Here is a 16,524-nt window from a genome sequence, read left to right as displayed (position 1 = left end):
TACTAATTGATGATACTGTCCGATATCCAGGAATTGTCAACCAGTGTTCAGGCGGTATGATTTCTGATACCGAACACATGTATTAGTATCTGGGAGTGATACCTTTATGTCAGAACCCCGGTTTGCAATTTCAGGGTAACGAATAATATCAAAAATATCAAAAGTATCATATATGCATTAATTAGTGATGCGACTGATAAACTGATTAACAGTGACTACCTGAGCCAAAGAAAATAAATCTTGGAAACATAGGAGTAAGCCTTGTAGAAGGATTGTAAACTCGCACTGGTGTTAACCATTTTTACCCATTTAAGTAACTAGAACCTTCTCGACCAATCATCTTTCTAATCACCTCCATAGACAAACATTATAAGTGAGCACAAGTTGAATTTCCACTGTAAGAGCGAATTGAGTATAGAGAAAGCTGTGAAGACCTATTATCACGTGGCACATTGAAAGGAAGTAGTATGGTACGTATCAAGGACGTACATCTCTAGCGTCATTTCTCATAATTCTACTTGGGGTCTCACTAAATGGTGAAGTGAAGTACACCATCGACCTATTTTCTAATACAACACCTATTCTCCTTGCATCTTACCGAGCGACTCCTGCATCTTTGAGATGACTTAGTTACAAAGGCTTACCGATTAGGAATTCACCCAACTAAATAGCTTCTCTTGGGAACCTCAAACTCATCCATGAAGGCGAAAGGCCGACCCTTAGGATCGTATCTAGATTTTAGTGACTCAATCAGGTGATGACAAAAAACCGTTAGCCCTACTTTGAGTTGACGGTCTCTTCAACCAATTTTTGGAACCTGAGTTTTCTTACATAACTTAATAAATTTGTAGTAGCCTTGTCCACAACCTTCTTACCTACTCCAGCAACGAAATATATTCTCTATATACCGGTAGACAACTTTATACCAAATTCCTCAAATGTTACCTTTGTTTAGATTGATACTTTTCTTAGGAGACGTAATCTGTGTAAACAATAATCTTTTCTTTTTCCCAAAAGATTGTAGCAGAAGGAAGTTGGAATATTTCACAAAGTGTTGTGAAATGAGAGACATTCTTATTCTTGTCGATTCTATCGACAATTTGTTATAGTGTTTTTCTTCGCATATAAATCGAGGAAAGTTAGTTTAGTTGTGATGTTGATTATGAATAAAGGTTCTGACAACTGAACTGTTGTCTCACCTCACCTTTGTTTTATACCTTTCGATGACATTGATCATTTTGGAAATCCACGATGACGTTTTTCCCTGGATGTTTCGACTGTGCATAGGCAACATGACGGAGTATCACTTATATTATCCAACGGTTAGAACCGTTCGAAATGAACCATCATATACATGACCTAAAATCAATAGTTATCCTCTTCCTTAGGAAACCGTATGACACTTCTCTATGGAGAAACATGTCCAAAATCTTCACCAACCTCATAAACTTCTCAAATATACTTTCTTTTGGAAATAGCTAAATTTCTGACAGCGACGATGGAAAAACTAAACTAATGTCTACGATCGCACTATCGTGTATTACCCCGATCGTGCAAACGTAATTACTGTTACATCAACAAAAGACATATCTACCCTTGAACATCTTTAGCCTTTCTTATCCTATTCCAATTAGAGTTCACGAGCATCGATTTGACGTTATTTCTTAATCATCAAGGAATCGTTCGAGTGGTTATGACCACTTCCTATATCCAAATGGAGATGAGGGAATATCACCATAAGCTTTCTGTATGAGGCATCTTGTACATGTGGAGATTATGATGATGTTTTGGTGTTTATCGACCGACTTGACAAGTCTACTCACTTTTCGTTGGTCCAGAGTGACCACATTTCAGACCACTCGGTAAAATTCTTCTTTCTTGAATTTATTAGATTTTCTAATGTTTCGATCCGCACCTATTCTGATTGTGATTCTATATTCACCCCTTGTGTTAGAAGGCATTCCAGTCAACCTTGGGTACATGCCTACCCTACTGAACTTCGTATTGTTTCTAAAGCAGACATACTGTCTAGGAGAATCGTTCGAAGCTTAAATTTTAGTGTTATCATTAATTCCTCAATCACCCAACGAATGTTCTGCTGAACGAATCTTGACCATTGGTGATTGATTATCCGAAAGCTACCGTTGTAGCGAGATGTCATGCATTCACTCCAGTTACTTTGTTTTTGCTAAATCCAAGGGAAATTCAATATGAAACCACTCGTTAAGGCATTGTTAACTACATTGTTCGATTTCATGGTATGCATGTCACTGTTGTACCTCATCGTGATATGTGTTTCACTTCCAAGCCTAAGGAAGTCTTCTTGAAGGCTATGAGTACAAAGTTGTTATCCAGTACCACATTTCATCCTTAGACTAATGGTTAGTCTTAATGAACTACTCAGACCTTAGTGTACATATTGCGTTTATTCGTTCTACAATCTTAGTTTGTTTAACACTGACACCTATCTCTGTTAGAGTTATGTGTAACTACGGTTAGAATTTTCAATTTTGGGTATGGCATTGTTTGAAACGTTGTATGGAGACTTTATGCACAATACATGTTTGACAGGTGAGTATTGCGAACAAGTAGTTGAATGATCGAGATTACGATATAGAAAATTTTATAATATTGATGATGTTGCCCGATAGGGTAGTACGTGAGCACGATCGAGACTTTGATAAGACATTGTATGTGTATTTCCCAATAGGGGGCATAATGGTAATATTGGACCCTCAGGAATTTGGTACTTGCTTATCGAGACAACAGTGAGTCGTCGGTATTGTGGGCCGCAGACCGTAATACCAATAACTTATTCGTTGAGTTCGTTAAGCAAGTGGACATGTAAGTCCTTTTACGTTTGCACTTTTAGTTATTTTTTTATTGTTTTGGCTTGACCTAAGGATACTACACACTTACCTTCGGAGTATGTGACGCAATGAGTGCGTAGGTGAAAAATATTCTATTTTCATTTTTAATTTCAGTACAATTACTTTAAATTTACATTATTATATATGTATTTTGACGGGATATTATTATACATATATAAATATTTTCGATTTTATGTTTTTATAAAAGCAGTATGTTATAGTATTGTACTAAAGGAGAATAAAAGTTTGAGTTTGGAGGCATGAAAGAGGAATCATTGCAATCTGACCGCGACAGTATGACATTCTATTTTATGCAATCGCTCTAGCTTGATTCCTTCCTTATATATACTTTCTTCCTACCTTTTGGAATATATTATGTATAGCAAATGATTTCAAATTTCGGCGACAATTTCTTTTAAGATGGGTAGATTGTGACAACCCGTCCCTAATTTTATAAATTTTAAAGTGTGAATTGACGAAAATGCCCTTAGAGGTGAGGGCATTGACTTTCATTGACCATCTTTTCATGACGCTTATGGGCTATTAATTTACATATTCTTGAAGTACTTGACGGCATGAACACATAGGCTTGAGCATAATCGAAATTGGAGTTATGATGAAGGTTTTACGGACTACGAATCCGAAAAATACTTTTTGTAAATATTACTATTGTATATTTTATTTATTTATTCAAATTTATATTATTATATATTTATTTTATTATTAGATTTTTAAAGCTTGTGGGGCCTATATTGACTCCCAACCTCTCCCGTATGTTCTTTTCCCCACAATTCCGAGAGATTTTTCAGTGTGACCGTCACACAAGATGGTACACCACGTGTTCTTATATAAATGATGAGTTATGTGTGTTAAAAGGTTAATAACTTAAAAATTAAAATTTTCCACCACTTGCATAAAAACAAGTGGTGTACCATCCATGTTCCTGTCACAACTAAAAATTTCTCCACAATCCGGAACCTCTCTCTCTTCACTCCTCTCCCTTTTATCTCTCATCTCTCTCACCTAACTCTCTCTAACTTCCTCATCTTTGTCAGCTTTCCCCCTCATCACCATATTCATCTCTGAAAACAGAGAGACCAAAAGATCAGGAGCAATCTCACCACCCTTCCAGACCACCACCTCTACTTATATTTTCCCTTTTTTATTCCTTATTTTCTTTCTTTGAAACACTCTCATCTCACTTCCTTTCCTTCTCTGTAAACACAGAGAACTAGCGGTCATAAACCACTTGCCATCAAACTCACCATCCTGAAAAGATTTACAGATCCTCAAACCTAGAAAGCCATATTCATGGATGTCTAACTCAACCCAGCCATGGGACACAAAACTGCACTATTGCATCGTCATTATTCAAGGGATTTTCCAGCGAGTTTCGCCTTTTTTGACATAGGTAAGCCACGAGACTCTCTCTAACCTTCATTTTAGATCGATCAGAACCTAGTTACGACCCATCTCAGGCGTTTTGGTGAAGGTTTATAACGAAACTGACACGGGGGAAGAAATTCCCCAGATTTTTAGCAAGACCCCGTCACCATTTGGCCACTTTTAGATCATCTTTCTAGCCAACGCCGACAATAACTCGGCCTCACTTTGTATGGTTTTGTTCCCTACATTCCTAACTTCAAAATGGCTTTTGAATCATTAATTTTAGTGGTGAATTGAGCTAGATATTAGCTCTGAAAGTTGGCCCAAAAACAAGGCCGAACCTGTGCTTCGCGAAAAAGGCGAGTACGTTCGTACTCGCAGGCGCGTAGACGCATGAGGGTGGTCGGCGCATGTGGCGCATAGCTGCATGTGCAGCCGCTTTTGGCGGCCTGTGCGGCGGTGCATGGAGGAACCCGAGGTCCTTCCTTAGGTTTCTCGACGTAATGAACCCGAATCCGCTGTCCATTTTCCGAAATTCAATCATTTTAAAATAGTTCATTTATTTGCCGTACTTTGTACAAAAATGCGTTTATACATTAGTACGTTAAGTATTTACATAAATGGTTTCGTTTCTAGGCGAAACGAATTGCAAGGACTCTTGATACTACGAGGCGAGTTCAACTCGACAACATGAATTGTGAGTGGGTCTTTTTTTTTATATATACATATATTTCTTTAGTTTCCATCTATACATCTAGTAATGAATTATCTATGTGATTGCCATAATTAAATTAACGTTCATAAGAAATGCCTCATTGTTGGGAAAGTATGAAATAATCCTATGGGATGCTTAGGTAAGCTTACAATTAGGGGATGCCTTAATTATATTTATGTTCATGAATAATATAATCTTGACTGGAGTTATCGAATCACTGTGGCATGACTACATGTATGTTATTTGCTCATCGTTTGCTGCACTAGTGTCAGTACTCGCCCGGGCCAGGGCCAAACTTTTACGTGTATATGCACATCGCACTGTACACTCACTTTGGATGCATTGTAGGTGCCAGTCCTGTCCTAGATTGCTATACGTAAGTAGGACTCATATGTGTTGCGCATAGTGCCTGTCTTCACATGATTGTAGTACAAGAGCATATGTCATTGTTACACCCAGTCTTGTTCATGTCAGAATATCTCTACATGAATTTGTGTGTCAGCATGTGTCGATTTGCATTCGTTATGATATGTTTTCTTATGCGAGATTATGCACTTACGGACGTCCTGCATTTATTTACGAAAGTTTATGATGTATTGCATTCTTGAGATACTGCTGACTTTGGTAAGTATTTTCATACTATATGTAGTATGTATATTTTGGAAACTATACTTGTTTTATGGCGAGGGATTATTATGTTTTCAAAAAGGTTTTCACAAAGCTTTATTTTCAAGCCCACATACTCTTGTTTTTCGCCCCTCCAGGTTTTAGTGGCTGAACTTTCGTGTCGACGAGGATTCTTAGCAAATCTTGGTATAGATGGTTACCTTCAATGGTACGATTCTCATCCTACTTTACTGTACTTTACTTATGCTCTGATATTACGTGTGAAATGGGTTTATTCTCGCTCACATCGCACTCTTGTATTTAGGCACTTTTAGGTTTAAGTTTATACACATTTTCCACATCACTACACTTTATGGCTTCATCACCTTCCAGGTGTCGGCAAACACAGCTCGATTCGAAGTCCAAGTCGACATTCCGGGCCGGGGTGTGTCATAAACGATCATGTAACCATCATTTAAGCGTAGAGGATGCAATTACGAGCATTTATATATGCTTTCACATTTTTCATACTTATACATTAATATTAATTTTATTTATTTTGAAGTGCCCTCTGTGTGTTCTTCGAGTTCAGTCGTGCAAGACCTAGACAATTACAAAACAATCCAAAGTTGTTTTAAATATTACTACCACTAATATATTGTGAGGCAAAGCATAATCGGTAATTAATTTCGTTGCATACCTGTGTTTGGACGTGGACAATTCTACTTACCACTGGTGTGTCTTTAATATTGACTTAGCTTCTCTTTTGTACTTGTTTTCGACGCTCATTTCCTTTTAACTTGAATTGGATCTTTAAGCACATCAATTTGAGAACTCCTACCTCCCTCTTCGTTTTCTTTTTCTCTTTTCGACCACAGTTATCACTAACCAAAGAGTCCAGCTTTATATCGAAGAATTTCAACGGTCCTCCACTGTCCATCAAGAATGAAAAATGCTAACTAGCCACTTGTGGTAATAATCATTGATTCACTTTTTGATATCTACTTAAGAGGGAATAGAATAATTTATCTAGAAATTAATTTGGTAAATCCAAATTAAAAAGTACCCATAAAAGCAGCAAATTTAGGGGAAATGGATTATGCATAATGCTGCCACCAGGAGTTCCACATTCCTCAACATACTATTGTGGAAGGATAGGCTCTTTGCATGATGACTTTATTATTATTATTATTATTATTATTATTATTATTCTTTTAATATAGAAAGTCTTACCGTGTTTTAGTAATGGATTGATTTCTTCTTTTATATATTTTCGGTACAACATAAGATGACAGATAATTTTTACTTCTCAAGTCGAATAACACGTCAAAATATATTCGATGATCCCAAACTATTCAACGGATTTCGAACTCAAATTGAAGATTTCAAACATTTGATTAGGGGTCAGGCAAATTTTAAATGGAGATCGGCATCAGGGTAAGCCATTACGCAATGCAATGGGATGACGTCAGCAAACCATGTGGAAAGTTCAGAAAGAAATGGAATATTTAGAAGACCCGCTTTTGACTTACGATTTCGCTCATCCGGTACGTCATCCCAGCCAAACTCCATATACATATAAATAGCACCCAGCCCCTCCCCAAATCTAGCAATTCCCACTCTCTCCCTCTCAGTCGTTCTACTGGCCAAAGCTCAGATACAAATTAATCAAGGGAAAAATGGTGATGTCTGCAGAAAGAGAACATCCCAAGAAAGCCTTTGGTTGGGCTGCCAGGGATTCATCTGGCATTTTCTCTCCCTTCAAATTCTCAAGAAGGTCAATATTAATCCAAACTTCCTCATCAAATTCTTGTTTAATCAATGCTTTTATATGTTCTCTAAAAATTGCATTCTTTTGGTTGCAGAGAAACGGGCGAGAAAGATGTGATGTTCAAAGTGTTATACTGTGGGATATGTCATTCGGACCTTCACATGGCCAAGAACGACTGGGGAATTTCTACCTATCCATTGGTTCCCGGGTACATACTAAACTTTCATTTTAAATGCTACAAGTACTGATGTCAAATAGTACATTGTAGAATGAACACATGTAAGTATCTGAATTTGGATTTGGTATCCAAAACTAATGGAATGTGAACTGGACAATGCAGACATGAAATTGTTGGTGTAGTGACAGATGTAGGGAGCAAAGTACAAAAATTCAATGTCGGAGACAAGGTAGGTGTTGGAAGCATGGTGGGATCATGTACATCTTGTGAAAATTGTACCAACAATCTTGAAAATTACTGCCCCGAATGGATAATCACTTTTGGTGCCAAGTACTACGACGGAACCCCCACATATGGAGGTTACTCTGACATCATGGTCGCCAATGAGCACTTTGTAGTCCGTATCCCAGAAACCCTTCCCCTTGATGGAGCGGCTCCTCTCCTATGTGCAGGGATTACAACTTACAGCCCTTTGAGATATTTCGGACTTGACAAACCCGGTATGCATGTGGGTGTGGTGGGTTTAGGCGGTCTAGGCCATGTGGCTGTCAAGTTTGCTAAGGCTATGGGGGTTAAGGTGACTGTCATCAGTACCTCCCCTAATAAGAAGGATGAAGCAATTGAACATCTCTGTGCTGATTCGTTTTTGGTCAGCCACGATGAAGATCAAATGCAGGTAAGATGATTATTAATTTAAACAAGTTTGTGTAGTGATTCAAGTTGATTTGAAGTGTGTAGGGGTGACTGACCGTTTTCTTGTTTTTATTTTTATTTTTTGTGTGGATTTTTTAGGCTGCCATGGGCACATTGGATGGTATCATTGACACGGTTTCTGCAGTCCACCCTCTATTGCCTTTGATTGGTTTGTTGAAGTCTCACGGAAAGCTAGTGATGGTTGGAGCACAAGAGAAGCCTCTTGAGCTTCCAGTTTTTCCTTTGCTCGTGGGTAAGCATGCATAAAAAATAATGCATCGACATGTTTACTTTTGTTTCCTGTATACAACTATATATTTCCACTGCGGGATGTAGGATTTGTGGTATGAAGTGTATACTTTTTAAACTGTATAATGTCTTGGGCGGCAACTTCTTTACAAGAGTGCATTTTGCAATTGCAGGAAGGAAGATAGTAGCTGGGAGTGGCATTGGGGGCATGAAGGAGACGCAAGAGATGATTGATTTCGCAGCCAAGCACAGCATAACAGCTGATATTGAGGTTATCCCAATGGATTATGTGAACATTGCCATGGAGCGCCTTCTTAAAGGAGATGTCAGATATCGATTTGTCATCGATATTGGAAACACATTGAAGTCTACCTTGTAGATTTTGCATCGATGCATGGTAGAACTGATGCCCCTTGGGAGATCGAATGGAAATTGAGTTCGCATTCAAGCTGTAGCTTTTTCGGGTTTTTTCCCCTTTCTTTACTGAAGAATGGTTCTGGTTTTCTTATGTTGCGGAATGTATTGATGTATTTTGAATTAATGAATAAACAAGATTATGATCTTTGCAAACGGTCAGTCACCAGGAAGCAAAATGGAGCTCGTGTTGGTGACTATTGTAGTGATCTCACTTAGATTCTTCAAGAACTTGATCAACCAAGTCCTAGACGTACTCCTAGCAAACAACAGACTTAAGTGTCTTCGAGTTTATATTTTCCTTGCGGGTTTAGGACTTAATTCAAGTGATCCGTTCCGTTTGTTTGACACAAGTGAGTAAAATGAGAATTAATATATTCAGTGCCACCATCATTTTTTTTTTTTGGATTTTCAACGACACAATTTGTTTGCTATGGCACCATATTGATTCGTAAGTATGACTTTTGGCGGCTCACGTGATATAACCTTAAGAAATTCTTTCAACCACTACTCAAAGCTCTTGGTCTTTTCCGTTTTTTCAGGAATCCACAACCCAATATCGTTGTTTGATTGATTATTCACTCCTAACAAAGGAGCAAACATCAACCCCTACACATTGGTGTTGGATGCAGTGTCAAACACAATCACATCACCAAAATGGTCATAACCACGTCTTGACTTAGCATCCGCCTAAAAGAAATTGTCAAGTATTCCACATTCGTCAATCTCCATCTTGAAATAGTATGACTCGATTTTATCTTTCTCGTCCTCAAAATGCTGCCAAGCAACATAACAAAATAAACCCCACCTTGCCAACAGAAGAGTCGCCAGGCCTAGACGAGGACATCCATTCAAAGACAACCGCTGCAAAGGCACCCGTCAAAATGGAATGAATCAGACCCCGACCAGGCACTGGGACTTCTATGGGGCGGGTGGGCGACATGGGAGGCCGTCTCTGGAGAGAATGTTGATCAAAGAAGATGGGTGTTTTAGCAAATACTAATACATCCATTGAACTAAGTAGACACAAACTTGTAAAACAAGACCTGTTGAAACATTGATCAGAGAAATAAACAATTCCAAAATTCTAATTCTTGCGACTGCTTCGCTAAAACAAAACATTTTGTAGAAACACAAGGAGCTATTTGCCATCATGGTTGATGGCTGACTCTTAGAGTTGAGTTTACAAGCTGAAATTTTTTTATCAGTGACATCTCAAAAGAGGAATATAAGTTGGGTGTTAAAAATCAAGAGCCCCAGTTTTGGAGGAGACAGAACAACTACCCGAAGTGCCATACGAACTCCCACTTGAATCATCGATTGGGGCTTGGTTTAGACATTCTAAAACCATAAACCTCCGCCTTTTCAACTTCATTGAGTACGTTGTTGCCTCAAGGATCACAGGAACCTGCTGACACAGTAGAAACCATGAATAATAATCAAACTAAATCACATAAGCAAAAGCAACAGAACAGGAAAGGAAGTTGATTTCCAAATCAGTTATTCCCTTTGAACCCCTTCTATTCTAGTTTTAACCTCGAGTTTTCATAACATCTTAAATCCAACATAGATTGGCTACTCTAAGTGAAACAATGTGACTGCAAGATGAAGAAAAAGCCATGATACGGGGATAAAAGGTTGCTTCGTAGTGGTAACAAGGAGTGGGCTACAACAGCGAGGCACAACGCCAGACGGTGGTGTTGTAAGAGGGGAGTGCAAAGGCCCCCTATAATATGGGCGTGCGTGCGTTTAATCTAAGTTAACTGGAAGAGCTATAGTACCAAAGCAATTCTAAGGATGACTGGGTGGTGGGTCATGCAGGTGCATGTTTACAAATTCATGGCAAGTGCATAAATGCTATTCATTTTTGCAACAAAAAAAAAAAAAAAAAAAGGAGAGACAGAAATTGATTCATACAGTTTTAGATCTTGGTAGAAGTATAGTCTTGCAGTACCTGTGTATTATTCTGTGCTACTTTGTGCACATTGAGAAGCCCTACCATGTCCTGGTAACCAGTAAGGAGCTTTTCCAATTCCTTGTCCTCGTCTGAATGGATGATTCATGTGGATTATTATTGGAGAAATATTTGACAGTGCAAAAACAAGTGTGAACGCAGATATTAACCTGGAATTGCTTTGACCGATAGCAAGGTGTCTGCCATGTGCTGCCATCTTATAGAGAAGGATGGCAAAAGAAGACTAGGTGGAAATGTCACAACAGCAACTGCATTTGAAGATCTGACCATGGCTCTTAGAGATCTAAGAAAGGAAAGCATGTCCCATTCCTGCAATGCGACATTACTACGCTCAACTTAAGTAGTATATTCATCATGCTTCCAGCATAAAATTCCAAAGACTTTGATATAACAAGGAAATGTCGTTATCTATCATATTATTCTAATAAAAGTTTTCAAAAAGGAGAAGGCATACAAACTCCTAACAACAAAACTGCAGGGCAAAGGAACCAAGAAGCGGGTGTAAATCAGAGGCCCAATGCAATTAAAACGGTAAGAGCAAATAGCAGCGCCACAAACCATGTCGGTATATTCACACTGTGGAGCACAGAATGATTGAATTGCAATACGACCAACAGAAGAAATGCTGCCATCACGTCTGCATATTCAGCCAAAAGAAGGGAGAAAATGTTAAGATCAAGTATAAAAACAAATTGAATAAAATATAAACACATACAACCATGACCATCCGAAAAGCCTTACAGATGGCATCATTACAAGCCAATTAGCAAGGTTTTAATGAGAACTCTCTACATGCTCCACTCACAAAGCTTCAACATACAAGCTTCAACAAAAGAAAATTCAGAGAACTTAGCAAAGAAGGCTTTGGTGTATTCAACACAATACGTTGAAATGAAGGAAAGCTATTTATTGATATCCCCGATAAGTCACAAATATGTACATATACATGAGTCAAAATAAACAAACAAGAGGGAGCCTTCACAAAGGTTGCTTAGGAGAAGTCTCAGCAGTCGGTAGAGCCCCAGAAAGAGCAGGCACGGGAGGAGGATCATTTGGAGCCTCAGTACTGGACAGAACCCTAGAAGGAGGAGGCAGCAGAGGTTGATCATTTGGAGCTTCATTACGCGGTACAGCCCCAGAAGACGAAGGCAATAAATGCCTTTGGAACAAACCCACAAATCTCTGATGATCAAGTAAAACCTGACCATCAGATTCCTTCATCTGGTCAAGCTTCCTCTTCATGTTTGTAGCATAGTCATGTGCGAGCCGGTGCAACTGTTTATTCTCATGCTTGAGCCCTCTAATCTCTTGTTTGAGACTCATCACTTCAGCCGCCAATGATTCAACTTGGCGGGTTCGAGCAAATAGGCGTTGGGCCATGTTAGACACAGAACCTGCACACTGAACACTGAGAGCCAGAGAATCCTTAACAGTCAACTCATCAGACCGTTTGGAAAGTAGTCTGTTATCTTTGGGAGTGAGAAGGTTCCTGGCCACTACCGCAGCGGTCATATCATTCTTCATCACGGAATCCCCAATAGTAAGAGGACCAGTAGGGGAGACGAAGGATGGGCGCCATATGTTGTCCGGAGAAGGCGTGGCTGCCTCTTCAACAAGGTTCAAGTCAAAACGACGGTCGGAGGGGCCAGACATTTTCAAAGGTGTTGAAGAGAGAAGAGGTCGGACAAATCAAGATCTTAGAAGTGCAAGCATGGAGCTTCTACTGGTGGAGATTCAAGTGTGCTTTGGAACTTAATGTCAGCCTCTATAAAAAATCTGCACTCGACGGAGCTTCAGAAATCGAAGAGGCGTTTGCTTTCTCAAAAGCTGGGCTGCTCAGAGACCACGAGACGTTTGCTTTCTCAAAAGTTGGGCTGCTCAAAGACCACGAAGGCCGATCTCATAAATCGAAGAGGCGCTTGCTTTCTCAAAAGCTGGGCTGCTCAGAGACCACGAGGGCCGATCTCAAAAATCGAAGAGGCACCTACTTTTCCAGCCTTGTCAGCACCTGTCAGCTTTGCGGAAATTATGGGCATTATGTCGAAGATTTCTGGTGAAGTAGAAAGCACATGAATCTTACTATTCAATCACCCACTTCCCACACGCAACATTAGCTCATGGGTACCACAGATAACTTTGCCAAAGTTCTCTGACAAAGTTGAGACACGTGAAGCTTGCAGCTCCCACTACACCGCTCTAACCAAGAAGGGTAAAAGAATAGCAAAGAAACATTTTTTGACTTGGTGAAATATTTTTTATTAGCTGTCAAATGTGTTGAACAATTGTCATGCCCCCCAGGCATAATAATTTCGTCAATTTCGACTTTTAACTCAAACAACTGAGCCAAATGGGATATCTCTATATCGGCTTTATCACCAATAATCATATCAATTAGTGTGGTTTTTTCAGCTAGGCCCATGTCTCGGCCTTGTTCTTCATTGGAGCACTTTTCTGAAGAATCATTTTCTAAGTTGATTTGTGGCTTAGAGACTTGAACTTTTGCTTCTAGGCCTACCATAATTTTTGTCTCGACCGAAAAAACAAGTGGCATAGGTTCTTCTTCGGCCATCTCGACAATCTTTTTAGGCCAAATGTTAGTTGTGGCCGGAGCGAAAAATTGCCCCCCGGCCCTAGCATTTTTTCAAGAATTCTACAGTACTCCTCAAGAAGTTTTGTTTGCTTCTCGACACTTTCCTTTAATAGGCACCAAATCTCATCCTGATTGATTGTGATCTTGATATATCATGTGAACTTCGTAGTTTTAGCACTTAGTCCCACTGGACATGCCAAAATGTTGACCCTAAAAACTACCAAGCCTGCGTGGCGCACAGGCCGAGTAATTAGTAAGCTAATTACGTCATTCGGTTGTTTGCGGGGTGTGCCAACTCGTTGCCCGAGCTTGACCGAGGAGTAAAATATGTTGATGTTGTGTTGGGTGCGCTGCTGACTTCTAAATCGTTCGACTGCGACCGAGGAAGGAACACTCTCGGCCTTCGGGTCCTAGAGCCTGAAGACAAGGTTGCTAGTTCTGCGAAGTTCAATATTAAATTCAGCTTTCAATGTGCCGAATGTAGTAACTTGTAACACCTCACTTCACCGAGAAGGCTAATGAGATGATCTCTACCAATAAGGATTCGAAAATCCTTCTTGACCGAGACTTGGATAGGTAACTAGTCGACCTCAATGCAGTGATGTTTATCCAAACTGAAGGTGCTCCACGATCGGCTGATTTTACGGCAACAGTGCTGTTTATCAAAATTGAAGATGTTTGCCGGTTGCCTTTACAGTGCTGTTTATCCAAACTAAAGATGTGTTGGCGAAAAAGAAAATAAAAAATCTCAAGATGTTTGAGAGGTTTCGCGTAGAGCGAGGGTTTGCACAAGGCAGTTTGTGTGTTGAGTTGGAGATCCTTTTCCGTTGTCATTGCATCTGTATTTATAGTTACTGTATGCTTGCTTGGCACGACCTGATCCTCGAGTAGAATTTGACTTCAATCCCAACTAGACAAGCGAGAGCCTATCCTTTAGCAAATAACAGAAAAATAGATAACCTGATTTTGCTTCAGTATTATCGCCATTATCCAAAAAACCTATTTTTCCTTTCTTATCTTTTGGATGCATTCCACATGGTCATTTCCCTATATCATGATAGGCTAAAACCTATCACCTACTTACTTATCTGACAAATTTGTTTGACCAAATGGGAAAATAAAAGAATATTCTTTCATTATCCCTTCAAGGCCCATCTGATCATGCCATCCCATTCTTCAAGACTTATCTGATCACGCCAAGTGTTGATCTCTGCATGTTCTGTCAACAAACCCCAATTAATTGGAACTATGTTATTGCTTCTAAATTGGAGATAATTTGAAACTCATTTATCCCGTATTAGAAAATGTCAAAATACTTCACCATTAAAAGATAACATCATGATTAAAACCACAATATATCCTTCAATAATTATTATCTTAACTACTCTGTCATCCAACGATTGAGAGCTATGTTCATCATCGGCCTCGATAGCTTGGGCCGACGGTGTAAAATCGGGTCCAAACAATTGTATAGACCTGACAATTTCTTACACGACTCGTAACACAACACAAAAAATAATGGTTTTCCGGTCAACACAATAACTAATCGGGTTATTATCGGGTCACACGATAATAACACGTTAATAATGGGTCCTTAACAGGTTTACATGAGAGTGACATGCAAGTAACCTGTTTCGACACGATAAGAAAAAAGTTATTTTGATGATTTTAACTTTTTAAACTACTAAAAAAACTTACTATAAAATACAATAGATATAATGACTACGTATATATTGTTTATTAATTATTATTCTATATAAATTTTAAAATTTAAGTTTTATTTATTTATTTATTTTATAGTATATTATAGGCAAAGATTGAGATTAAAAATCATACAACACATTAAAAATAAAAATATCAAGTAATTTAAAAATACCAAACACATTAAAAAATTATAATAATTAATTTATATGAGTGAAAAAATATGAAAAAAACATGCAAATTCTCGTAGTTGCATCATCTATGCTTTGAGGATGGGTATATGATCGTTTGAATTTATAAAACCATACAAACTCTCATGAATAGTATTTTTAAGGGAGTTCAAAATAAGCAAAATTCATAATCATTAATGTATAAGTTTGAAAGATATGAAAGCATAACAAACATTTATAATTGCATCCTCAATGCTTAGACGATGGTTACATGGTTGTTTACATTTTAAAACCCTCCAAATCTCATGAACAATATGTTTTATTTGAGTGCAAAATTAATAATAATTATTGTAGAAGTGTGAAAAGTGTAATCACTCGTAATGAAAAGATTTACAACTTTCATGAAGGGGTTAACTTTGAAATTTAGTATGTATATACTAATTTAGTATTATGTTTTTCATTTTCATTTTTATTGATTTAAAATATATTTTTCTTAATGGATAACGGGTCGGGTCATATTACCTGATAATATTAATGGGTTGATTTTGGGTCGGTCATATTACCCGTACTTTAATAGGTATTACATGACATGACCCATTAAGCTATTGGGTATAACACAAATACGAGAAACACGACACGAATGCCAAGTCTAATATTGTAGTTGGTTTGATCATGGGTTTGGAATGAAATAATCGATCCAATTTGGCCGTGCCCCCACTACCCACACTTAGGTAGGATTGATTGATTGATCGCTGGAAGATGGCTTAACATATTCTTGTGACTTTAAGTTCTAAGTAGTTTGATATCTTCAGGTGCTAGGCATTCAGTCCATTAGGCTTGCGGTTAATATACTTCACTTTCAAGTAAATGGTACGTAGTTGGTCAAGATAGTGTAATAGGTGCATCGAGTAGGGAAAGGGCAATGGGAAGTAGGCCAATAGGGGCAAGTGCCTTCGATTAACACTTTTGGGTTTAAAAAAAGAAATTGTTATTGACACTCCAAACTTTCTATATTTGGAAAGAAAAATACACATGTGAGAAGTGTAGAATGAGATTTTTAGAGTGCTAATAACACTTCCCTTTCAAAAAGACCAATAGTAAGTTTTTTTAAAGAAAAATTTACTAAATTAAGGAGAATAGGAGTTTTAAATCTAAGACGCACATAATTACAAATGATCCTTGCATGTGCCTCTGCTTAACAAGTGA

The 16,524-nt window shown here is 38.4% G+C and overlaps 2 protein-coding genes across 4 annotated transcripts; one reads left to right on the top strand and one right to left on the bottom strand.

The window, feature by feature from the left end:
• Nucleotides 1-7,149: 7,149 nt before the first annotated feature.
• Nucleotides 7,150-9,038, top strand: LOC114819548 (probable mannitol dehydrogenase). Its single transcript, XM_070823318.1, has 5 exons — nt 7,150-7,354; nt 7,443-7,556; nt 7,689-8,202; nt 8,319-8,472; nt 8,642-9,038. The coding sequence occupies exons 1-5, from the start codon at nt 7,257-7,259 to the stop codon at nt 8,845-8,847; spliced, it is 1,086 nt and encodes a 361-aa protein (XP_070679419.1). The 5' UTR covers nt 7,150-7,256; the 3' UTR covers nt 8,848-9,038.
• An 876-nt stretch (nt 9,039-9,914) lies between these two features.
• On the bottom strand, nt 9,915-12,589 carry LOC139187519 (elongator complex protein 4-like). 3 transcript variants are annotated; one of them, XR_011581874.1, is made up of 4 exons: nt 11,416-12,589; nt 11,007-11,166; nt 10,837-10,928; nt 9,915-10,290 (listed from the first exon to the last, which is right to left on the bottom strand). XR_011581874.1 is itself a non-coding variant. In XM_070823322.1 (4 exons), exons 1-4 carry the CDS (start codon nt 11,416-11,418, stop codon nt 10,123-10,125), a joined length of 423 nt encoding a protein of 140 aa, XP_070679423.1. In that variant the 5' UTR covers nt 11,419-11,878; the 3' UTR covers nt 9,915-10,122. The 3 variants fall into 3 exon arrangements, 2 of the variants coding, with proteins under 2 accessions (XP_070679423.1, XP_070679427.1); XM_070823322.1 differs by having other exon boundaries at nt 11,416-11,878; XM_070823326.1 differs by having other exon boundaries at nt 11,312-11,480.
• Between the last annotated feature and the right edge of the window lie 3,935 nt (nt 12,590-16,524).

The sequence above is a fragment of the Malus domestica genome, chromosome 01 (genome assembly GCF_042453785.1).
Source record: "Malus domestica chromosome 01, GDT2T_hap1".
NCBI lineage: Eukaryota > Viridiplantae > Streptophyta > Magnoliopsida > Rosales > Rosaceae > Malus > Malus domestica.
The sequence above is the reverse complement of the archived record's forward strand: the minus strand, read 5'-3'. Positions and strand labels throughout refer to the sequence as shown.

Excerpts from the sequence above, each read along its gene's own strand:
- LOC139187519 (XM_070823322.1), bottom strand. Across the intron at positions 10,929-11,006 it reads ATCGGTCAAAGCAATTCCAG|ACGAGGACAAGGAATTGGAA; the intron begins GTTAATATCTGC and ends TCATCCATTCAG. Across the intron at positions 10,291-10,836 it reads TAGCACAGAATAATACACAG|GTTCCTGTGATCCTTGAGGC; the intron begins GTACTGCAAGAC and ends CTGTGTCAGCAG.
- LOC114819548 (XM_070823318.1), top strand. The coding sequence starts at position 7,257 with ATGGTGATGTCTGCAGAAAGAGAACATCCCAAGAAAGCCTTTGGTTGG. Across the intron at positions 7,355-7,442 it reads CCCTTCAAATTCTCAAGAAG|AGAAACGGGCGAGAAAGATG; the intron begins GTCAATATTAAT and ends TTTTGGTTGCAG. Across the intron at positions 7,557-7,688 it reads ACCTATCCATTGGTTCCCGG|ACATGAAATTGTTGGTGTAG; the intron begins GTACATACTAAA and ends TGGACAATGCAG.